The sequence below is a fragment of the Ahaetulla prasina genome, chromosome 3 (genome assembly GCF_028640845.1).
Source record: "Ahaetulla prasina isolate Xishuangbanna chromosome 3, ASM2864084v1, whole genome shotgun sequence".
Taxonomy (NCBI): domain Eukaryota; kingdom Metazoa; phylum Chordata; class Lepidosauria; order Squamata; family Colubridae; genus Ahaetulla; species Ahaetulla prasina.
Window position 1 is genome coordinate 177,224,562 of NC_080541.1, and position 24,351 is coordinate 177,248,912.

Sequence of the window (24,351 nt, forward strand, 5' to 3'; positions counted from 1 at the left end):
CAGTTTTGTGTTAGCTATATCTCAAAGACAAAAAAAGATCACATTGTTGTTTGTCACATGGAGAGTGACATAGAAGACCTTTATAGCAGGGGTGTCCAACCTTGGCAACTTTAAGACTTGTGGACTTCAACTCCCAGAATTCCTCAGCCAGCAAAGCTTTGCTGGCTGAGGAATTCTGGGAGTTGAAATCCACAAGTCTTAAAGTTGCCAAGGCTGGACACCACTGCATTATAGCATCTCCAGTGCGATTTAGCCATATGTAGACAAAAATACAGGTTTAGAATTTTTTTTAACTAAAAGCTTCAATATCCTTCCCTCCCTCCTTCATGCACACATACACACCACAAAATTCAAAATCCAGTGGATATCTACTTTTGAGATCAAAAAGAATTGAGGAAGGAAATCCATCGTGTACCTTTTTCAATGTGATGGCTTCAAAGTATTAGAGAGCTCATCCAATTTCAATAAGGATTTACAATCCACACTTGGTACTTAAGGCAGGGGTGTCAAACTCACGGCCCGCGGGCTGAATGCATCTTGCGCTGGCCATGTTCACCCATTTTCATGAAGGGGGGAAAAGTTGCAATACATCACATAACGACAACGTGATGACGTGAGTTTGACACACCTGCTTTAAGGTCTTTCTCGTATTCTTCCACATGCTGCATTAACTGAAATTTTCCAGAACAAACCTTTTTGTCTCTGCGGTCTGCTCTGAGTAGTTCTCCTACATTTTATAGCTCACATTGGTTGTACTGGATACCACAGAACATGGTCCAAAATGCCAGGTACAGCTCCATTCGCTAATTCAAGGAAATCTCAGTAATATCAGAAAGAACTCAAAATACCCCAAGTTCAGTTGACCAATTAATTTTGGAAGATTTTCTTTAAGGAAGTCTTTAAGAAATGTCAAAAGCTGAGATTTGTTAATGTGCAAAATGGACAGAGGGCTTACTGAAAGGAGATGAGGGGAGGAGGAACAAAGTTAAGAACTTGGAAGTCTTTCCTTACTGAGACATTAGGGAAGGCAAATAGGAAAGAAACTAACAGAACCACAGTTACATTTCAGAATTTATAAAGAACTGGTGAGGTCCCAGAAGACTGGGAGGAGGTCTTAAAGAGAGTCAAATATGTCTCTGTCTTCAAAAAGAGAAGGATTTCAGAAATTGAAGATTTCTCAGCCTGAAATCTATATTATATACACTACTATATGAGTCTCTTTGTAAACACCATGTAAGTGAGTACTTAGATAGGAATGGAACAATTAAAAATCAGCAAGGGTTTCTCAATCATATTAGACTAACCCAGAGGTCTGCAACCTTAAACACTTGAAGAGCCATTTGGATCGGTTTCCCACAGAAAAGAAAACATCGGGAGCCACAAAACCTGGATGGGCGTGGCCAACTCTATGTCACTCACTTTTCTAGTAGTCACATGACTCCCCCCAGCCACGCCTACCTAGCCGGTCATTAGGGCAGAGAACCGGTTGTTAAAAAACACAGAGAACCACAAAACCCTTTTGACATCTCTCTCTCTCTCTCCCTCCCTCCCTCCCTCTCCCTGTATCTCTTTGTCTTTGCCCTGGCCGCTTCTCCATCCCCCGTCGCTTTTACCTTCTCAGGCCAGGCCGGATGAGGAGTGACTGGGAGGGGAGGGCAAGGAGCGTGGCCAGCCAGTGTGGGATCACCCAACAGGGAGCCACAGCAGAGGGCCCAAAGAGCCACATGCGGCTCCAGAACCACAGGCTGCTGACACCTGGACTAACCTAATACTTTCTGATAGACAGAATTCCATGGACATATTGTATTTTGACTCAACGAATCATGACAATTTTTAATATACTTATTAATAACACGTTAGATGATACAGCTGTTAGATGGACTTATAACTAGTTGAGACATGGTAGACAGAGAGTACTCTGTATTGGCCTGGAGAATCATTTTTATTAATGACCTTTTTGAAGACACTAAGGGAATGATCATTAAATATGATTATTAAATTATTAAATATATAAATGACAGAAAACTAACTTTAGTATTCGTTTTACCAAGAGACAAAAATTCAGACAGCATGTAATAATGAGCAGGACTGAAATCAAAGGTTGAAATGTAAAAGGAAGAAAAATTAAGTTATGTGTATAGAGAAAAAAAGGAAGGCATAATTATGCGATGAGGATGATTTAACTTGGCACTAATACATATGAAAAAGATATCAATGTTCTCAATTCATACAGATAAATCAACAATGCAATGTAACCACTAAAAAGGCAAATGCTATTTCAAGAGGTAGATATTTAGAGTCTACCCATCTATCTAAAATGCTTTAGCATATTCCGCATGAAGCAGGCTTTGGATTAGATTATTTTTTAATATTTCTTCTGACTCTTAAGATTCTACAAAATACTTTATGTTGTTCATTTAGAATTGTTTCTTGCTAGACATGAAATCAATGCTAGCTGATTCATTTATAGGTAATGTCTCCAGTACATCTCTTCAGTTGGCTGGCTGGTTGATTAACTAATTGATTGTGACAGATTATGGTCCATCAAGTTGGTGTAGACCAGGGATCTGCAACCTTAAACACTCAAAGAGCCATTTGGACCCATTTCCCACAGAAAAGAAAACACCAGGAGCCACAAAACCTGGGTGGGCGTGGCCAACTTGACATCACTCATTTCCATCCAGTCACATGACACCCCCTCCCCAGCATTGGTTGCTCAGGGAGATGTACAACTTTCTCTCCACCCCGAGACACTGGCTCAGCCCATGCTCCGCATTGTAATGAGCTCCAGGAGGAGCAGGGGATGCCGTTTCCCCCATTGTGAAGCGCGCTAAACTTAAGTGTTGTTGTGACTCCAGTTCCCGAGCCTGTCCTCATGGAGGAGGATGACTCGGAAAGTGAGGGAGATGAGCCAACAAGGCCTCCCTCTCCAGGTCTCTCCTTTCTGGCAACTCCGCAGGTGCCAGCGGAAGGCCAGGAAGACGACGTGTCGGAGCTCCCACAGATAGAGGATGAGGAGGATCAATCCTGGATTGATCCTAGGCAGCGTCGGAAAGTGAAGTGTGCACAGCAGAGGAAGAGGTGCGGCAGGCCCAGAGAGTGCTGAGTCACTGAGCCACACCGCACAGGGGATAAAAGTGGGTGGAGTTGCTCCGTAGCCCCTTATGACGGACAAAAACTACAAGCGTGAACTTCGGCTCGGCTGTTTTGGAGTTAAGGCCTGGACTATGTGGAGGAATTATTCTGTGAGCTCTTGGCTGCCTCGGCAACGGACACGTGGACTCCTGTTTCTGCCAAGTGATTAGGAACTTGGGAAGCATTTGCACTGTAGTTGCCAAGTCTTTCATCCACAAAGGAAATTCAGGTCGGTTGCAAAATAAAGGACTGTTAGACCCTAACTCCTGCGTGAGATAGGGAGGGGGACAGAACAAGTGTGCTGCGCAAAGCGCTGCAAGAGCAGTGAGCAGGCCATGGAGGTGGCGAGAGTACTGGCATCAGCCACAGCCAGGCCGGGCCAGTGTCTCAGGGCAGAAAGAAAACTGTGCATCTCCTTGAGCGACGAAGGTGCGTGCAGCACCAACAAGGGCCAGAAGAAAAGGAGGCAAGTCACAAGGCTGCTTCACTCCTGCTCTGGAATATGGAGCCTCATCCACCGCTGTCTCCTTTAACTTCTCAGGCAAGGAGTGACTGGGAGGGGAGGGCGAGGGGCAGGGCCAGACAGTGGTGGGATCCGATTCAGCAGGGAGCCACAGCAAGGAGCCCAAAGAGCCGCATGCAGAGCTGTGGGTTGCCAGTGTAGACACTTAGAAACTACACAGAGACCACCAGATCATTGGTCAACAACCAGGCATTCAAGTCTTCCAACACTGCACCTTTGTATTCCACTTTGCTGGTGGTTATCCCCTTCTCTTTCATCTTTTCTCACATTATAATTTTCCTAAACTAAATCTTTGCAAAAGATTGCAAATAATAATCTCAATGTGAAAACTCTTGAATGCTTTGTTCCATTATCCTTTTGTTTTCTGGGCTACTCACAGTGTTCCCCAAAGTCGTAAGAAAGAAACACCAATATTCAAAAGGATCCCCACACTTTATTTCAGGCTCCTTCAGGGTCCAAATTTTGTCTCCATAGCATTTCACAGGGAAAATCAGTTACTGCATGATCCTTATCTTTGTGAGTATAAACACATCTTGACATCTGAATATATTTTCTAAGGCTTCACTGTTCCCCTACTAAATGCTAGTCTGCAGAATCTGAGAGCTGGTTCCTTTACTAAGTTCATAGTTGATCCTAAAAGGCAGAAGCTATCCACTACTTCAGTTATCTTCATTGTCAAAATGTATCTCTTAAGTGATATTAATATTTTGAAGGCCAGTTACAGTACTCAAGAAGCCAATCTGTGGCAGAATTATTTTTACTGACTATACTCATCATTGGCATACTTCAGTCTCAAAAGACTATGGCATCGTGCTTTGGAAAGAGATCCTAAAACAGCATCTAGTGTGACTAAAAAGGCCAATTCGAGAGTGGCAATCCCTTCCACAGAGGGCAGATACATTCTGTCCCCTGCCCAGCCCCCAGATTTCACTGGTTCTGGGACTGCCTCTTTGTCTCAGCCTGCCGAACAAGTGTCTCTTCGAATTGGAGAAAGCCATGCTGCATCTTTAGCCTCCAAGCTGAACGATCAGAGGTCAAGGTTTCCCAGTTGTTAATGTCCATTCCCAAAGCCTTTAGATCCCTCTTGCAAATATCCTTATATTGCAGCTGCGGTCTTCCTCTGAGGCGCTTTCGTTGCACTAATTCTCCATACAGGAGATCTTTCAGAATCCGACCATCAGCCATTCTCATGACATGCCCAAGCCAGCGTAGACATCGCTATTTCAATAGTGTATACATGCTAGAAATTCCAGCATGTTCCAAGACTGCGCTATTTGGAACTTTGTCACTGACTATACTATGTATATAAGGAAATTGCAGATTGATGTATTTGACTGATGCATAATCAAACAATGGAAACTTTAATGGTGAAGGCAGAGAATGTTAAATCAGCTGATTGTAAAATTCTCAATACTGCTGTTGAAAGACGTTAGCATGCAGATCATAAATTTAATTTTACACCAAGGCACAGACTATGAGGGGTGTTGCAGATTGGGATACAATTCTTCTTGACACTAAGTGCTCTTAGCTTTATTTTATCTTCTACTGCAAGAACACAGTGCTTGTAAAAGTCTATGATAATTTTGTGGATAGTATCAGTCTAAAAGAAATCTATTTAAAACTGTCCTCTTCTTCATGGAAGATTCTTCTTCTTTAAAGATATTCATACTTGTCTTCTCTAGATGATCAATTTAACAAATAAAATTGGTGCCATTGTTCCTTAATTTCATATGCTTCAGAAATCTGTTAATAAAGTATATTCAGGTTTGGTTATATGGTATTTTCTCCTGTGCTTACTCCACAAGATGAGTCATCATAGTTATTACTGGAACCATGGCAATTATGAATGCAAAGTAGATAACTTTGATATCTTTGAAATCTCAGGTGTTAGCACTTACACAACATTCCTTTCATGAATCTGTTCTATTAAGTCACCTTTTTCTAAACATCTTAAATGGCTGTGTTTTCTTATTATGCAACACAGATACACAACACACACAAATGTCCCTTATAAAGTAGCAACTACATTACCACTTATTTCAGAAATGTTATAAAAGTAGCTATTTGGTATAAATGACATTAGATCTAATTGTATCTAGATGCAGTTGCAATTTTGTATTGCTATTTGTCCATATAAAGAGAGAGATATTATTTAGCTAGTGTTCTTAAACATCTCATGTTTTCAAATTATTTGTATACTCTCTCTCTACTGCTTGTGCCTTTTTGAAAATTTTGGTGCATTTAAGTCTTGACTCCTGACGACTACACGGACAAGTCCATGCAGTTTTCTTGACAACATTTTTGGAAATCGTTTGCCACAGCCTTCTTCCTAGGGATAAAACAAAGTCACCCAGCCAGCTTTATACCTACAGCAGGACTATCCTGATGTTTTCAATCATTAAATGAAATTATCTCTCCCTCTGGTCTATTATTTTATTCTCATTTCTTGTAATTTCAAATAAAAATAGGTATCACTATGGAAAAAAAATTCTTAATTGCCACTGATTAATTTACATGCCATTAATTGTCACATAGTATGTGCCATTCTTGTGACTCTTAGGAAGCCTCAGAAGCTTTCCAAAGACTGTGTGTGTAGAATGGCAGTCAGCAGCCTCAGAAGTTTAAGGTAGCACTTACTTTTACTACCGGTTCGCAATGGGAGCGCGCATTCACACTTGCTTTGCTCACTCGCACATGTGTGCTTCTGGGCATGCGCAGATTGTCCATGATGATATCCGGGTGGATAGACCGAGCCTCCCACCGCTTTTACTACCCATTCGCAAGAACCGGACCGAACCGTGAGCAACCCCACCACTGGTCTGAAATAGAGGCTCAGGGATGTGGGGGGCAGCTAGCTGAGACTGCTGAATGCCACAGGTCTCTACTTCAGTCCCAATGCCATCAACGAGTACCATTATGCAGCGTGGCCAAAAGGGAAGAGATGGGTGAGATGATAAAAGGGGATGGAAGGAATTGGAGGAAGAGGAGGTAGTCTCTTGCATTCCTGAGGTCCAGAGTAAGGAGAAATGGCTTAGATTGGGATGGATCCTTGCTTAACGACTGATAGGATTGCCTAACAAAGGCAAAGAAGATTGTCAAGATTGTCATGACTAACATACAAGTAACATCATGCTTTATGATTGTATTGCTTAGCAAAGGAGATTCTGGTACCAATTATCATCATGACTCAAGGCTACCTGTACTAACAATGGCTGAGTGTAGAAGGTGAAAGGTTCCTTTTCAGTTTTATCTGTTCCCAGATTTGCAGCAAGTTGTGAAGGGAGTACTGCAAGAAGCACAAGAGATCTGGATTTCTTCTCAGCTCCCTATTTCAACAAGGAAAGCTATCCCTCAATTTAGCAATAGATCACACAACTCAACCTTGTTACTTCTTTTCACTAGCAGACCTTGAAGCACATTAAAGCCAACAGCAGTCTTAAACCTAAATTACTTTCAACATGCAGAAATATCATAAACTGCAGCTATTTTCAAGCTTCTTCTGGCTACTTGGCCACTGATACAAAGAGAATAGTTCAAATCTGTTAAAACAAAGGAAATAAATTATTTTCTTTTAATCGTATTTTAGCACTTCTGAGGCTTTTGTGCTACATGAGAATCTACTGGAGAGGTTTTATAGAATGGAGAGATGAACCCACTTGCTTTCTCTTTAAAATTCCAGCAAATTTCCCTTCACCAGGCAAGGCTAGGCAATCAGGGAGAAGATCATGCATCCAGTTCAATTACCTTTAGATTTGCAGAGAGAAGAGCAGAAGCAGCCTCTACTTATAAAAGACTAAAGTCCAAGGTTAGTAACCGAGCAACAGCCTTTCAATTAGGCTTCCCTGTTGGGGTTAGGCAGCAAGCTATATTTGATTACGTTCTAGCAGGGCTGTGTATATTTCAAAAGTTATTTGGAGGAAGTGCTTTGGACCTCATATGAATGAAATAGCTCTATAATATTCATTAAATATTTGAACTTCTTTCAGGCTTCTGTGCTTTCAGCTGCAGCATCATTTCATTCAGGCTAACAATGCCGCCTTAAGAGTTGATCTACTTTACTGAACAGCAAAAAGAGGAAGTGAAAAAACTCACGTGAAGTCCAAAGCTCTTTTTTCAAATAATTTTCAGTGAGTGCACAGCAGGCAAAAAGCCAGGGGCCATGTTGGAAGGCAGTAAATTATTCTTATCACAATATAATCAGTACACAGAAAAGAGATTTTCGTAAGACAAGAAGCTAACTGACTTTAAAGAGAAGGTGGTTCAGAACTTCTTTTAGGCCACATTCTTACATAGATTGAAGCTGACCAAGGATAAATCTACTCCTATTCTTCAAAGCTATACTCCCTTGCTGAAAATTCTTTAATTGGAGTCTTAGTACAACCTTTTAAGAACTCTACCTTGTGATTTTTAGCTAAATCATTCATCGATCACAACTTAAAGCTATACCTTATGTGCCACACTGGTTCATAGGTATTCTAACACAAAATGAGCACACTGCTTTTAAATTCAAGTCAATAACGTTCCAAAGATTAAGAAGAAGAAAGAAGTGTCTCCCTGAACTCATTATTTCCAACTGCAGAAAAAACATTGGAGTTATATGTAAGGAAGAACGTAGTTCCAACTTCTCTCAAGAAGCATCATCCACATTTTCTTCTGCATTTGGAAAGATAAATTGGTTGATATAACCTCTTTTGGAATATCATTTTTCTCTAATTACAGGCACTTCTATGGCTACTTTAATAAAGAGGTATAACATGAACCAAAGCATTCAAGCCTACCTGAATCTTTTTGCTGCTAATTATTAGCAAGCTCACAAAACAGACAAGGAACGTGGCCAGGGATTTACTAACTTAAATTACAAATCCTGTTCTGCTTTGTTGCTATAAACCACTGTCAGTTATCATGTTAAGCTTCTCTACTTTTGTTTATCTAATACAGCTTGCTGATATTACAGTTTAAATTTTATGTATAAGGTTTTTTTTTTATTTTCAGTGTGACCTTCTATCTAGAGTAGCCTTCTCCAATATAGTGCCTTCCAGATGAGTTGAGACTATAACTTCCAGATTCCCAACCAATAGAATCAAAAGCACAATTTAAGTAATAAAAATGTAGCAACAGGAAAAGAGTATAAAGACTATATTCTCTTTAATCCAATTTCCTTCAAAGACTATCATGAAGGGTTATCTTGAATTGGGATTAACAGCTGTTTATCTGCCTCCCAACATGGCTGTCACACATAAATTGGCAATCTTATTTATGAGAGAGAAGAGGGGACGGGAAGTTGTACCTGAGCCTATTGAACGTCCAACGGAGTCAGAGGAAAGAACCACTGAATCTGTAACACAAGAGTACAAGTTCATTTTTCCCTTGTCATATAAACTCTTACTTGTTAATAAGAAACTCCTATTTCCTATTCCTTCAAAAAATCAGTCTATTGGTTAAACATGAAGCAGAAAAATTTTATACCAACATTAATCTAGCTTTGACTGACTAATCTAGTCAAAGTGGAATGGCCTAGACTTGTATCCTTTCCTGAAAAGTGGTAAGCAGTACAATAAGATATAAACCCCTACAATAACTTGTTGGCTCACAAAAAGAAGTCAGTGGGAGCATGTTTGCCATTGCCTTTGAAGAGCTATAAATATCTAATGTGAATTCCAGAAGTCCCAAAGGGTTTTTTTTCAAGAGGCAACTGGACTTCCTGGTTTTTCTTTGAAGATGTTTCACTTCTCATCCAAGACGCTTCTTCAGCTCTCCAAACATCTTCAAAAAAACCCCCAGAAAATCCAGTTGCTTCTTGAAAAAGCACCTTTGGGACAACCATGACTTGGATGGCTGAGAATCTCCATAGAAGTACTGCAGTTAGTGTATATATATTTATCTTGTAACAGAGAACATTGATTGCATTAAATTACTGTGTCATAGAATGTATAAATATGTATAATTCCTAAACATGAAAATATAAAAGATATGATGCCTTTTCATTCCACATCTCTCTGTTCTTATTTTCTAGCACATAAGTGGTTTTCTCGTCCAGTTCTACCAACAGCTGTCCAAGACATAACTGGGACATTTCCATTTTTCCCCTTGATGTTCTAATGCCAGAAACTGGACTTCAAAATGCAGGTATAAGGTCACATTTCTACATTGGTAAACCTCTTTTAAAAAATCACCTTTTAGTACAGACTTCAAGTTCCAATATCCACCAATAAACGAACTTAAACACATGTAAATGAACTTATCATTGTTGCTGTTATTTTAAAATCTTCTTAGTGCAATCATAATTCTAATTTCTCAAATTACATACTAACAAAATGAAAATATAATTTTTCGTGATTTCCTTTACAAAGGTTAAATTTATATCCTTCCAGATAGCATGATCAATGACATTGAAACCTCACTGAGAGATTAAAAACAGCTATGACAGATCTAGATTAAAGCCAACTAATGCCCTATACACTGACCAGCAGCTATGCCCTTTGATGAAAGCAAAATGTAAGTGATGAAACAGAAACAAATGTGATATGTGATGGTACCTTCAAAACGAACTTTTAAACTTTAGTCTTTCACCATCCAAAGAACATATGCTTTTAACAATGAAGATTAAATTTAAATATGGCAGATAAGGACAATTTTAAACATTCATTTGAAGTTGAATGTGGCACTCCTCTTTCCTCAGCGCCCTAAGGATATGCTTATTTTGCTGAATGATTAAGTCACCAGTGTCCCAGCTCTGCCAAAGATCAAAGGTCAGTGACAAGTACATAGTTTCTTTATACTGTGACAAACCTTCCAGACTGACTTGCAAGTGGAAGGTTATGCAACACAATTTCCCTCTTCTGTGTTTGATTTTAGTCATTGACTGGGAGTGGAGGAAGTGTTGCACCCTAAATCCAGGTACCAAAAAGCTTGATGCTCTTATCCCTTTTGTTTAATTTCTGTCTAAGGTACTGATGATATCCATTTGTATATTTTCAGACTGACCAAGTAATGCTGTCAAGGTCTCATACCATTGTCTGAAGGCTGGGAGAGTCTGAATCAGGAGGTACATGTTTAGGTTCAACCTTGAGAGGTTGATTGGGATTTGCATAGCTCCAAATGGCAAGTGTGGTTTGTCCTCTAATTGTTTAACTTTCAATTATCTTTACTCATCACTATGCATGGGGCTGTCTTTGAAGACCACTTGAAAACTTCAGCGATCTAGAATGCTGCAGCAGCAGAAGCAATCAGTGGGCAATATCTCAATGTGCCAATATAATATTTCTGTTTTAGGTTTCCAGCTGCAATTCAAGCTGTTGGTTGTCAACCAAAAAAGCCATTCAAGGCACTGATTATTTGAAGGTTCATTTTTCTCTTGTGATAACTATAGATCCAGAATGATCTGACAGAGTTAGCATGCTTTGGGATCTATCTATCGAATAATGCTATCTGATGGGACTTGGGAGGTGTACCTTTTCCATCATGACACCTATCTTTTGTAACAGCATCCCCTCAGAGATACAAACAGCTTCAACTTCGCTAGGTGTTGGGCTAAGGTATTATATAGGCTCATTCTGGGTTGTTTTGCTCTTATTGTGTTTGTTGTCTCCCTGTTTACACATCTATTCTCTTTTTTTATGGTGTTTGGTTGTTGTTCATGTTTTAATCGGTATACCACTCAGAATTGTCCCCATTGGGCAGCCTACAAATATGACAGAAAGACAGACAGACAGATAAAGTAGGTCCCAAGATAAGCCAGAGTCTTTTCAGGAGGCTGGGAAAAGAGGAGGGGGATAATTTTCTTTCTATTACCTTCCTTCAGTTATCTTGGGCTCAAAATTATTCCCTTGTAAGAAGTCATTTCCTACTTTCTTTTTCATCATTACATTCAAAAGCAGAAAAATAATTGTCTGTGTCCAGAAAAATATAGTGTTTAGAATTGTATGTATAGACTGTATGCTATATTTTGAACAGAGTTCTGAGAAATCACAAAAGAAACCACAGGTCCCACAGGAATAATATACATTTAATAAGAGTTTGATGCAGTTCTTGCTTTACATACCACAGGAATAGTATTCTCCAGAATCCAAACCAAACATAGAGAGGCCCTGACATTTATCTGGCAGCTTCTCTCCTTTAAAATAGTGCAGACCTTGAACGTCATTTCAAAGAACTATTCTTTCAAAACTGGGGAAAAAACATCAAAACAGCTCCAATTTTTAGTGTATACCTAAAATAGGCTATTCCCAATTGGATGCTGGCTTGCAATCAAAATATCATATAAATTAAATTAATTAATAATAAATAAATAATAACATTAAGTAAAAATTATAGCCAGTTTCTGAATACCAGGGGGAAAAGTTCAACAGCAGATATTTTCAGTGCTCCTTCAGGGCATGTATAAATAAATAAAGTGTGCTGTTTGAGGACATTCCAATTCTCAGTGGCATTTAAAGGTTTAGCACCTATAGATTGCTATCTTGTTTTTTATTATTCTTTCAGTTTTCTGTGATCACAGCCCCACAGTTATTCATTCTGATGTAAGTATTAGTGGAGAGCCAGTTTGGTGTAGTGGTTAAGGCATCAGGCTAGGAACAAGAAATCCATGAAGTTTGAGTCCTGCCTTAGGCACAAAGCCAGCTGGGTGACTTTAGGCCAGTCACTTTCTCTCAGTCTTAGGAAGAAGGTAAATTACGTCTGAAAAACCCTGTGAAGAAAATAGCAGACACCTGCCCAAGCAGTCTCCAAAAATCGGACACGACTGAATAATAATAAAACACTTTCTCTGAGGAAGAGTTAGTGTTTGGGGCAGAATGTACCTTTGAGGCCCCTGCAAAGATTCAAACTGGATGGTAAAAAAAAATGTTTTATTTTGAAAGGGGTCATGAATCCAGCGATATCCAATGCTGAGGTTTACACTAGAAAGAGGAGCATAAGGAAGGTATTTGGGGCCTCAACAGGTATTCAGTTTAGTAGTTTTCACATTACCTTTCTTCGGATATTCAGCTAAACTCCAACTGGGCAGAAAAGAGGGAAACATATGCTACTCCTGACTCCTCCTCCTCTCTTAACTTTCTGCCAGAAGGTTCTGAAGGACAGCTGCACTGTGCTCACATTTGTATGAACTCAAGTCTCTGCACAATCTTGGAACCAGCTTTATTGCATGGAGGAGAATATTTGCATTCAAATATATTGCCTCTTCTAATCTCCAAACATGTAGGAGAGACTGGAACTGTGTGAGATACTTCCTCCACTGCCGACTTTAAATACCTCCATATAGTCACAGGTCAAAGCAGGGCTAAACAGCTTCCTAGTGGGTTCAACCTTTGTCTACTGAGCAAATGCTAAACAAAGCTGCCACATGGATGAGGCCTCTCCTCCAGTAGCTAGTTTCCTACAGTGACTTGTAACACATCCCTTGGGTTTTTTTGTCACAGAGAGGGAGGGAGGGAGGGAGGGAGGGAGGGAGAGAGAGAGAGAGAGAGAGAGAGAGAGAGGGAGGGAGGGAGAGAGAGTTGGTTGTTGCATACTTTTGCTTATATATATGTTTTTATGATGTGTTGTTGTTTTATATCAATGTTTGCGTATACTGTTGTGACAAAATAAATTAGAGAGAGGGAGGGAGGGAGAGAGAGAGGGTGGGAGGGTGGGTGGGTCAAGGCACAGTGTCAATCCAAAGCAAGGCAGGAATCACAATGACCAGAAAACACACAGCTAAGAAACAAAGACGTTGTTCATAGCATCGCCTCCATCTGTCTGCTGTGCCAACTGCTAGTGCATCCCATAAAGAAGGGCAAGTATTTATCCTCAAGAATAATCTGGCTCAGCTTCTCTGCTCCTGCCTTTTCTCTGCCCTATGTGTTCTTGGATCAGGTACAGAAGGCAGTTCCTCTTCCTCACCACTGATAGTCTGCAGCTGCATGCTTTCTCCACCTGGAGCTGTCAGGACTGTTCTGCTGCAGCTGTGCTTCAGCCAAATCCCTCACAGACAGCTGCTCAGAGCCACCAATCAACTCAGCTTCTGATAAATTAGAATATTTGTAACTCAGAGTTGAAATGAGGGGTCCTTTGGACTCTCTGAGCTTGTTTTCTTGCAGACCAACAATCAAGTAAGCCATACCCCAATCAAGGTACTGCCAAAGATCCATCAGTAAATAGCCCAAGCAAAGAATCTCTAAGACCATCCCCACCCACACAGACAGGCAAGTCGCCAGAATATAAACTGACAGCAAACAGCACTGATGATGTTACCTAGTTAAGGTAATGAAATGTCTGCAAGAAAACAAGCAAGCTCAGAGAGCATCAAGGACCTCTCATTCAGCTTCTGATGTGCCAGGAACTGGTTCATCCTCCTGAGCTAACATCTAGAAAGGTATCTGGGGAAGCGTCCAGGGGGGTCCTCACAGGTTTGAGTTGCTTTGTAATACCGATGAGCCAAGAGGAAACAGAAGAGGCGGCAACCAAGACCACAAAGCAAGACCTGCATGTTCAGTCCCTATTGGGCTAATTATTCCCACCTAGTTTTTTTCTCCTCCCCCTCCCCTCCCCAGCAAACATTCCTAGCAGGAACTTGGGCTTCATAAACCCCACCCTGAAATATTTGGCTGGACACACTATACTACGCATAAACTAGAATCTCAAACAAATCTCAAAGAATCTCAAATGCTCCGTGACAATATGCAGCATGATGTCTCCCAGAAAAGTTCAGGAAAAGCCACCCTTGTAAGAATGGGATGGTGAGACTAGGGCAGAATGTCTTGATCCTGGGTAGTCCTCAGGAGGAAATAGGAATTGATGAAGCGCTCATTGCTGAAAATACAAAGGCCATCAACAGAGAGCCCCCAGCTTCAGGAACATGTTCTAATAGTAATCCAATTTTAGATATGCAAGTCTAATTTGCACAAGCACTGCTCCTATGTTCCCATTCTTCCTCCACAAGCTAATAAAGCAGGAGCTCTGCCTGACAGTGGAAGCCCTCTCTGAGCACAGCTTTACAATTTTATACATGAAGAGGTTACACAAATCAATGAGTCATAGCACCACAAAGTTTGAGAGCCCTGCCTTCATTAATTTTTTGTTTATTGAACATGCAAATACAGACAGTCAAACTCATCTGATGTCTTTAATTTGAGTACAACTTGTATTTTGCTTTCCTTTGCATACACTCAAGAAGGCTGCATGTTATGGCACCAGTTTTGCAAAAACTATGTTGGAAAGAAAATATAATGAAGGCAGAGGGAGTCACTTCTACAGTTAGCTTTTCTTTTTCTTTTCTTAACAATAGAGTGAGCTTTTGTTTTGTAAAGAAGAGTAAGGTATACTTTTTAATCATATTTATATTTCTTTCTATACCTTTGTCTTTTTCTTTTTTTTCTTCTCTTTCTTTTTCATTTTCTTTATTCTGTATTTGTTCTTGTAAGTTTTTATATCCTCTTTTAATAAAAAATTATAAAAAAGGGGGACCGGACATGAAGCTTAAGGGATCTACATTTCTCATAAGAGTCTCAATATTCAGAAGTATAAGAAGCATGAATAGCATTGGTATATTACAGGGGTCCCAGTCTGTGGCATGCCAGAAATGGGGCCATGCAAACAAGTGAAGCCCCATCTACAGGATGCAGGCAGCATACAAAATCACGCCCCCTCCGGTCCATGGAAAAACTTCTCTCCGCGGAATGCGTCCCTAGTGTCTAAAAAGTTGGGGTCTGCTGGTATATTTCATAGACAGTATAAATAAAATGTATATACATACACACACAATCCCTGCTATACTACTCACTCCCACAGTGTCAAATAGTTTACTGTTTATGAACTTGAAGCAAGAAAATGTAAAATGATCCACTCAACAGACTTAATTGGGAAGAGAAGAAGGGAATTATTGATGTTGCTACCTTTGAACAGTTGGGGATCAAACGTTGGCAATCTACTTTTAGCTGCCACATAGAGATCTACCAGCAGAAACATCCCTGCTTTTTGGTACTATTCATCCTATATCACTACCCTCAATTCCTTAGAAAATTAAGCACTTACTAACTCCCATTTCTATTTCTTTTTCCCACTGATAACATGATAATCGCTTCTTCAACATCCTTCCTCCTTCCAGTATCACCAGAACTGAAGATTGTGTATATGGTCTTTATTTGTAAAATGTATGTAGCCTACATAATGGTAGGAGCAGTGATGGCACACAGAAACAAATGCATATCAGGTTTACAACTGAAATGCCAATCAAGAATACAAGACTCACCTGTGCAGGCTAACTTTTGCATAAAAAGAAAAGATCAGAACTTAAACATTTTGAAATGTTATGGTGTACCGTATATAACAAATTGTGTAAATTGTAATTTCCAAGAAAAACTTTAAAAAAAAATCCAGCTAGCAGAGTCTACCATCAAAAGATAGTTTCCGTCAGTTTACATGTACCTCAGGAGCATCTAACAAGGCATAACAAAATATAATTAACTTTTTTGTGTCATCAATATTTTTGTAGACATAGAACCTACTTGGTTTAGCAACAGATGTTGTCTGTGATCGTTTCTACACCAATACACTACAATGTATATAAATTCTTTAAAAGGCATGGTTAACACATGATGCAGTGTTTTTTTGGAATTGTGCCCTACTATTTAATGCAGTCAAGGCTGAATCAACTGACAGATCGTGTTCTCGGCTCCAAGTTGGAGTCTGTTCAGAGAAACACCAAGGTTAAAATATGCAGGAAACATACGTGCATTCACATATCTTTGAAATGGTGCTATACCAAACCAAACATCATTAGCAGATGTATAAAATAAGACTTTAACCCTTACTTTCCATGACACAGGTAATCCTTGACTTATGACCACAATTGAGTCCAACATTTCTATGGCTAAGCAAAACAGTTGTTAAATGAGTTTTTGCCCCATTTTAGGACCTTTCTTGCCACAGTTGTTACGTGAATCACTGCAGTTGTTAAGTTAGGAACATGGTTGTTAAGTGAATCTGGCTTCCCCATTGACTTTGCTTGTCAGAAGGTCACAAAACATGATCACGTAATCTCTGGAAACTGCAACCATCATAAATATGAGCCAGTTGCCAAGTGTCTGAGTTTTGATCACGTGACCATGGAGATGTTGCAATGGTCATAAATGATCATAAGTCAATTTTTCAGTACTGTACTGTTGTAATTTTGAATGGTCAACTAAACGAATCATAAGCCAAGAACTACTTGAATATGATTATAGTTTAAGCTAACACCATTGCCTCCAAGAATGAATTGCTACTACATACTAAAGCATCAACAGGAGAACAAGTTACAATCAGAAAATATCAAACATTTTACAAACAGCTTTGGCTGAAAAATCCTTATCTCCAGAGACTGCGTTATTGAGCCTAATAGAGGAAACAAATAGCAACCAGTCTATTGTGTTTAGATTTGGACTATCAGATCTAGGTTGCAAAACTTCAGATGACAATGAGACAGCGGCAAAGAGCAAACCCCTTCATATCCCTAAGCAGTCATCTGGAGTTTGTCAGTCAAGACCTAATAGTCCTAGTTTGGATCTAGCTATATCATCTATTAAATCACAGAATGCTGCTGAATTCTTGAGACAATAATCTAGAACATATGTTTATTTTCCCTCCCACCAATACCTTCTTTCTTTTATGCCTTGTCATTTTAGACTGTAATGCTGTGGGCAAGAACAGACTATTCTCTGATCTTTGTAATATGCTTCTCTGAACAGCAGGATAAAAAATCCTTTAAATAATTTAAAAATAAGGCTTCCATTAGCTTACTATTTTAGAAATCACACATCTTTGTACAATAGTGTGGATAAGAGAAATTGATTCACACCAAACTAGCTCTGCATGTGTCACTGATTCAAGATCTGCTTTAAATAAAAGTCTGCTTGATGATGCTTCTTTCCAAATGATTTCTTTTGCTAGCAGATGATACGGAAATAATGAAAAGCAGACTTCCAAGTAACAGTTACCGAACATCTTAAAAAGTAGAGATACTGAAATTGCTGCCCAGTCATTAATAAGTTGCTTTCCCAGTCTGAAATACAATTCTTTATTGGTACAAATGTGATTTTTATTCATTCACTAACAGCCCTTTAATAAAAGTTGCAGGCCATGCTGCATATTAGCATATAATGAAGAAATATATCAAGAAACAGCATTCTTCAACCTTATAAAAACATTTCTGCCCATCTCATTATACCTCACAAGTTGGACACCTGTTGTTCTCCAGATGTTGCTGAATGAAAACTCCCAGCTCTCCCCATCATTTGCATGCTGTGTTGGCTGCACAAGATTCACCTCTCTCCCCTAGAAATTTAGGTTCAATCATATGTACAAATATGGTCTGATTCCTTAGATCAGATCTAGAGTTATTAGCACACTTCTGAACTTTGGTTAAATGTTCTTCATTAAGAAATGAACATTGCCAATTACAGTTAAGTGTATTTTTATTATTATTTTAGTCATTCCATTCCTAAGGTGATTCAATTGCAAAAAGACTCATGGTAGTGTGAAAAATATGCTTAAAAGCACATAATACCAAAAGAACCTAAAGGACTCTATCAGGTGAGTTACTCTTTATTGATATTACTGTGCATAATGCTCCAATTTAAAAATAAATTTTAAAATGCAACCTAAATGTTCCAGAATTTGTTAGGATGCCACAGCCAAGGCTTTTCTACCATTCCAATTACCCCAGGAGTTGGTGATTTTAATCCACCATTTATTGTTTATATTTATATATTTATTTATTTATTTATTGTTTATATTTATATACCGCCCTATCTCCCAAAGGACTTTGGGCACTATTCTGGGAAGAGTAACCTAAAATTAATTCAATTGTGTTAGTTATATTACTAGTGTTACGTCTGACCAACCCAAAAGAATCTGCCAGGTTATAATAAATTTAAATTATAAATGCAATAATAGATCAACATGATAAAAACAACACTGTATATAAGAACCTTGCTAAATTAGACTCCTGAACCATCAAGTCTGTTCTCACAGTGGCCAACCAACTGCTCAAGGAAGATCACGGGTCTCTCAGAAGAAGGCAGTCACATCCCATCTTTTCCATGAATCAGCCTAACCCTGTTTGGAAACCAGCACCACCTCTCATTGTAGAATAATAATTAATAATAAATCAAAATAGCAAATAAACCCTCCCTCAAGATGGATTCCAATAAAACCTAGCTGGGGATGAAGATTCAGCAAACAAAGGTATATTCAAAGATATTCTAAAATATGTGAGTAAGAGAGCTTTATGGACCTCCTATCATTTGCAGTAACTGAGACTGACAAAAATGCAACTTTAACATTTTTATTAAAGTGTTTTGAAGAAGGTCTTGTTCCAGATTTTCTACTTTAATAAATTTCCTCATTAAATGAGATTGCTTTATGAAGTTTTCCTATGTGTGTTCTTTCTTTGTTAGATACTAACCCTGATAGAAAAATAAACAAAGTGTTCACTTGTGTGGCCTGATCAAGAAACTTATGCACTTTTATGCCTCTGTTGAAGAATTATTGTATTTTCAACATAAAATAGAAAGATGATAGCTTTCTATCTATTCTCTTTCTATCCTATTTAGTTGCAAATGAAAAGTCAGTGAATAGCACCTAAGTCATGTGTGTCCAAACTTTTGGCTTGCCTGGGCCATATTGAATGAAGAGGTATTGTCTTTGGCCATATATAAAATATATAATATAGTTTTATAACATAAAATCACATTATAATGTTTACAATCTTGTTGGGCTGAATTACTAGTTGTTCAGGGCCACATGCAATCTTTGCTTCACAGGTTAGACATGCCTGACCTAAACAATGAAACCCCCAAAAGCATATTTAGGTCCCAAAATATTACAATTTCAGGGGTGATACTGGGCAGGAGAACACAAGAAAACATACTTTAAGTGAAGTGATCAAGAAAACAGATATATAAAACTAAATTTAGGATTTGTTCACTTGTTAAACAGACTTTAAGCCAAGAGTATGCAAATACAGCTGGTCCAAGGCCTGTTTCAACATTTCTGCAAGAGGGCTAATGGCCAAATTCCAAAATTACTTGATGGCACTTTTTTTCTAGTATTCATGTTATTATTATTATTTAAATATTATTTTATTTTAAATAGCAAAATCATCACCACATAAACCTACAATCTTTTTTACTGATACAGATACTGAGATTTTCTGTGATACATTTCTCCCTATTGAGAAAAAGAAATGCTGCAAACTTTTGTCGAATGAATGAAAACACAGATTGAAGAAGTGAAAACAGGGATGAATAATTGTGAGTTTATTTCTTAGTTTTGAGAATGGGGCTGCCACTCAATGCATGACTAAGATTGAGCAACTATAGTTCAAAGCTCAAACCACTCAAATACACTATATAAGTCACAGTCCATTCTAGACAATTATACTGTTTCACAGGCACTAGGTGGCAAACCCATACTTACAGAGTCAATGGAGAAACCAGAAGAAGAATCACAAGTTGCAGTCAAATGATGTCTGTGTTAATGACCATGTTGGAAGTAAGGTCATAAGTCTTAATGATCTTAATGAGGTCACAAGTTCCTTAATGACCATAATGGAAGTGAGGTCATAAGCCTATTGTGGCCATGTGATATCTTGCTTAGTAATGGAGTTGCTGGTCCCAATTATGGTAATTATGTAAGGAATATATGTAATTGATTAAATGGGAAAGGTGTTATCAACTCCTCTTGATTTTTTTGGTACAAGAGCCGGCTCTTGAAGAGAAAGAGGAATTATATCCATTGATTGGATTTACAGTAAGTAACTATTAATCAAATATTTACTGAGCAAGCCACAATAGCATGGGTCACATAATATAGTGAGCTGTAAACTATGTTTTATAATATAGCTTGATCCACACAACACATTAAACCAAAACAACAACCACATAATGATTTAACTCAATTTGTGAATTTACACTGTTTTTCAGATTTCACAGCCAAGTCATTTCCTGCCTAATCACTTGAAAAGATACCCATATGAATAGAGTGAATTCACTGAAAAAAATTATATCCCCAACTGTCTGCCAAAAAAAAATAATCCCAAGTTTATTTTGTTATCCTTAATTGGTGCATTTGTACATCTCAGTAAATTAACAGGCACAGTATTTATTATGGCCAATGCTAGACAGAAGCAAAAGGCCAGATTTTAAAGTTAAAACAATATTTTCCACCTCTCTGGATACCCCTGGCAGCATTCCAAAGCAGTGTCACTTTAAAAACAGATATAATTTCTGAATTAATAAATTAAAAATATTACAATTAAAAAAAGAGATAAAATACTCCTAAAATATTTTCAAAAGAGTTTTTGTCAAACTAAACATAAATAATTGAGGCAAATTAATATACCAATTAGCATTCTACATAAATGTGTACAAATACTTAATGCATATAAAAATAAAGATGGGAAAATCATTAAAAGCCTCCATCCAAACCTTCAAACCATAACATATAGTCAACTACAACTTTTTTATTATGAATCAAACTGGATTTCCTTTAAACCAAGTAATGTTCATTATTTCTGAAATAAAATGTTTATCACAAGAAGAATGACTATTGGTTACTGAGAAAGAAGTTGTATAATCAAAACCCTTGCATATATATAATCAAAATTGCCATTTCAGTATTATAAGCTTCACACAGATTAAAGCTTAGTTGCCTCAGTTTTTGCAGCATAAACCATCAAGGGTAAAAATGACAGAGAGGCTGGAGAGATAAGCTAAACTATCTTGTGATTAAGAGCTCTTCCAGACACCCCTTCTGGATGAAGTGGCACTGCTCTACTTCTCTCTTCATTGCAAAGGTCTGAAGGAGAGTTATTCAATGGAAACTGACACTGAACAGATACAGCCAATGCTTCTGGTTTTCCACTCCTGTCTTCATGGCTGCAGGTCTTGGCTGGCAGGCTCTCAAAAACTGTAATTTTAGAAAGTAAGTCCAGAAATGGTTTTGGCCTTCAGCTGCCTTACATGTTCATCGACCCCAGCTGGGAGAGAATATAATATAAAATACTTTAAAAGAAAAACAACATTTTTAAGAAGTCAGATCAGGTTTCTCCTTCAGGTAATTCCAGCAATCTCTGTAATTTCACTAGATTAAGCAGTATCACTTGCCTTTTAGAGATAAATATAGAAGGAAAAGCGAGGTCAATGCAACCAGGTTTTTTTGTTCAGGAGTTCCACAAAATTCAGGGGGAGGGGTTTTTCTAAAAAACGAAGAAACCAAGAAATGTGAAAGGAAGACTCCACAGATGTGAGTATGATCTCAAGCACTAAGAAATACGTTTTGTGGAAAAGTTTTTCTGTAAGTTACCCCTCAGAAATAAGAAGAAAGCTGTCTAACTGTGAAAGCTATTAAAAAGAGAGCAGTTGACAAGGAAGCAGACTTTTCCAGCCCTAGACAAATAGAGCGGGCACATTTTCAAAAAGAAAAGTATTCCATGCACCATGTGTCAAATTAAAACCAAACCATAATGAGGCCTTTCTAATTAGTACTTAAGAAAGAGAAAACCTAATGACAGAAAGATGGCATGACCCCTAGCGGCATTAACACATAGAAATATTTTATATGGTTAAAGAGAAGGACTAGTCCCATATGGAATGGTACTAGTTGAGTTTACTTTAGTTTATTCTCATTGCATCATACAATGAAATTGAATGCCATCTTCAGGGTACATTATAACTATAAAAATAAAACAAAAACACATCCTTCACATTCTATATAATTGAACTGAAAATCCGATATTGCATTAATATTGCACTATTTCAGTGATGGCTACCCTTTTTGCTGTCACGTGCCAAAAGCGGGGGGAGCACAGGGAGTCACACATGCACATGCCCACACCCATAATTCAAGGGGCCTGTGCCTCCCCATGCTCCCCCCGCTTTTGGCACACAATGGCAAAAAGATTACTGGTGGGCTCAGTAGGCCCATTTTTCACCCTCCCCAGGCTCCAGAGGCTTTCTTGGAGCCTGGGGAGGGCGAAAACGGCCTTCCCCACATCACCGAAGGCCCTCTGGAGGTTGGAAACGGCCCATTTCCTGACTTCTTATGGGCCCAGAAGGCCCGAAAATCAGCTGGCCGGCATGTGCGTCAGGGGTGAAATTTAAAAAATTTCCCTACCGGTTCTGTGGGCGTGGCTTAATTGGTGGGTGTGGCTTGGTGGTCAGATGACTGGGTGGGTGTGGCCAATAACAATAAATAATAAAAATAATAAACAAAGTATAAACAACAATTAGAGGTACCAAAAACCAACTTTCACACTTTACACACATACAACACAACACAACTGACTCACACACAATGTAAAAGCAGCTGCACTTCACACTTCACACAGCCACAAAAAGCTCAAAAACCAACTTTCACACTTTACACACACACAACACAACACAATTAACACACACACACAAAAAATGCCACATACAGCTTTGTGAGATTTTGTGTGTTTGTGTAGTTAGAGTGAAACACTACAGAAACACACCAAATCTCAGAAAGCTACACAAATATTTTATTTTATTTATAGTTTTTAGATCAGGGGTCTCCAACCTTAGTAACTTTAAGGTTTCTGGACTTCAATTCCCAGAGTTCCTCAGCCAGCAAAGCAGGCAGTCAATTGCTAGCAGATTCAGGAGATAGATTTTACATAGACATAATCAGTTGCTAGCTAATGCTTTGCCAGCCCGAAAGGAGAAGTAATTATAGGTAAGTGGGGGAGGGGGCGATTGGGTGGGCATGGGTGGGGGCTCTTGTAAATGTGGGCTGTTAAAAAGTGATTTTAAAAGCCTGTGAGGATCAGGAAACTCCTCTGGGATCGCCAGAGGAAAAAAAGTTTTTAAAAGGCTCCTCTGACGATCCCATGAGGCTTGCCTCTCGGCAGCCCAGAACCTCTTAAGAGGTTTTCTACAAGCTCTTCGGCTGAACAACTTGTAGAATACTTGTTTTTTAAGGTTCTGCTGATAAGGAACTCAGGTAAGATCACCAGAGCAGCCTTTTAAAACTTTTTTTTTAAAAAGAGTTTAATGGCTCTGCCGATCTCAGCTGAGGGGCGGGATCCTCAAGGGCTTTTTTTTACTTTTAAAGGCATGTTTTCGGCTGAAGAAAAACTGCTTTTAAAAGTTAAAAAAAAACCTCTGCTGATGGTGCAGCTCAGCAGAGGCAGGGGGCGGGGCCAGGGATTTTTGCCACCAGTTCTCCGCACCAGCAGCCGCCATCGCTACCGGATCGGGCGAGCCGGTCCAAATCAGGAGCATTTCACCCCTGGTGTGCATGCACGCTGGAGCTGAGCTAGGGCAATGCTCGCGTGCCCACAGATGTGACTCTGCATGCCACTTGTGGCACGTGTGCCATAGGTTCGCCATCACGGCACTATACAGTATTATAATTAATATTGCACTATACTGCCCTGGGATAGAAGCTGTTTTTCAGCCTATTTGTCCTTGTTTTTATTATCCTGTACCACCTGCCAGATGGTAAAAGTTAAAAATAAGGGTGCCCAGGATGAGATGGATCTTTAAAAATGTTTTGAACTTTCTTAAGGCAGCGAGAGCTATAAAGCTCTTCCAAAGAGGGGAGAGGGCAACCAATGATCCTCTGGGCAATGACATTAACCCTCTGAAGTGTTGTCCTATCTGCCCCTGTGCAATTGGCAAACCATACACAGCAGAGGTGGGTTTCAGCAGGTTCTG

The 24,351-nt window shown here is 39.0% G+C and overlaps 1 protein-coding gene across 11 annotated transcripts in view; it reads right to left on the minus strand.

The window, feature by feature from the left end:
• Window positions 1-24,351, minus strand: part of ST3GAL3 (ST3 beta-galactoside alpha-2,3-sialyltransferase 3) — a 213,279-nt gene that overhangs the window by 161,049 nt on the left and 27,879 nt on the right. For 8 of the 11 annotated variants that reach the window (XM_058175501.1, XM_058175503.1, XM_058175500.1 and 5 more), the window contains exon 3: window positions 8,946-8,993. The exons of the other annotated variants lie outside the window; for them this stretch is intronic. In XM_058175501.1, coding sequence (XP_058031484.1) covers window positions 8,946-8,993 — 48 coding nt within the window. The remainder of the gene's footprint in view (window positions 1-8,945; window positions 8,994-24,351) is intronic. 11 annotated transcript variants of the gene reach the window in all.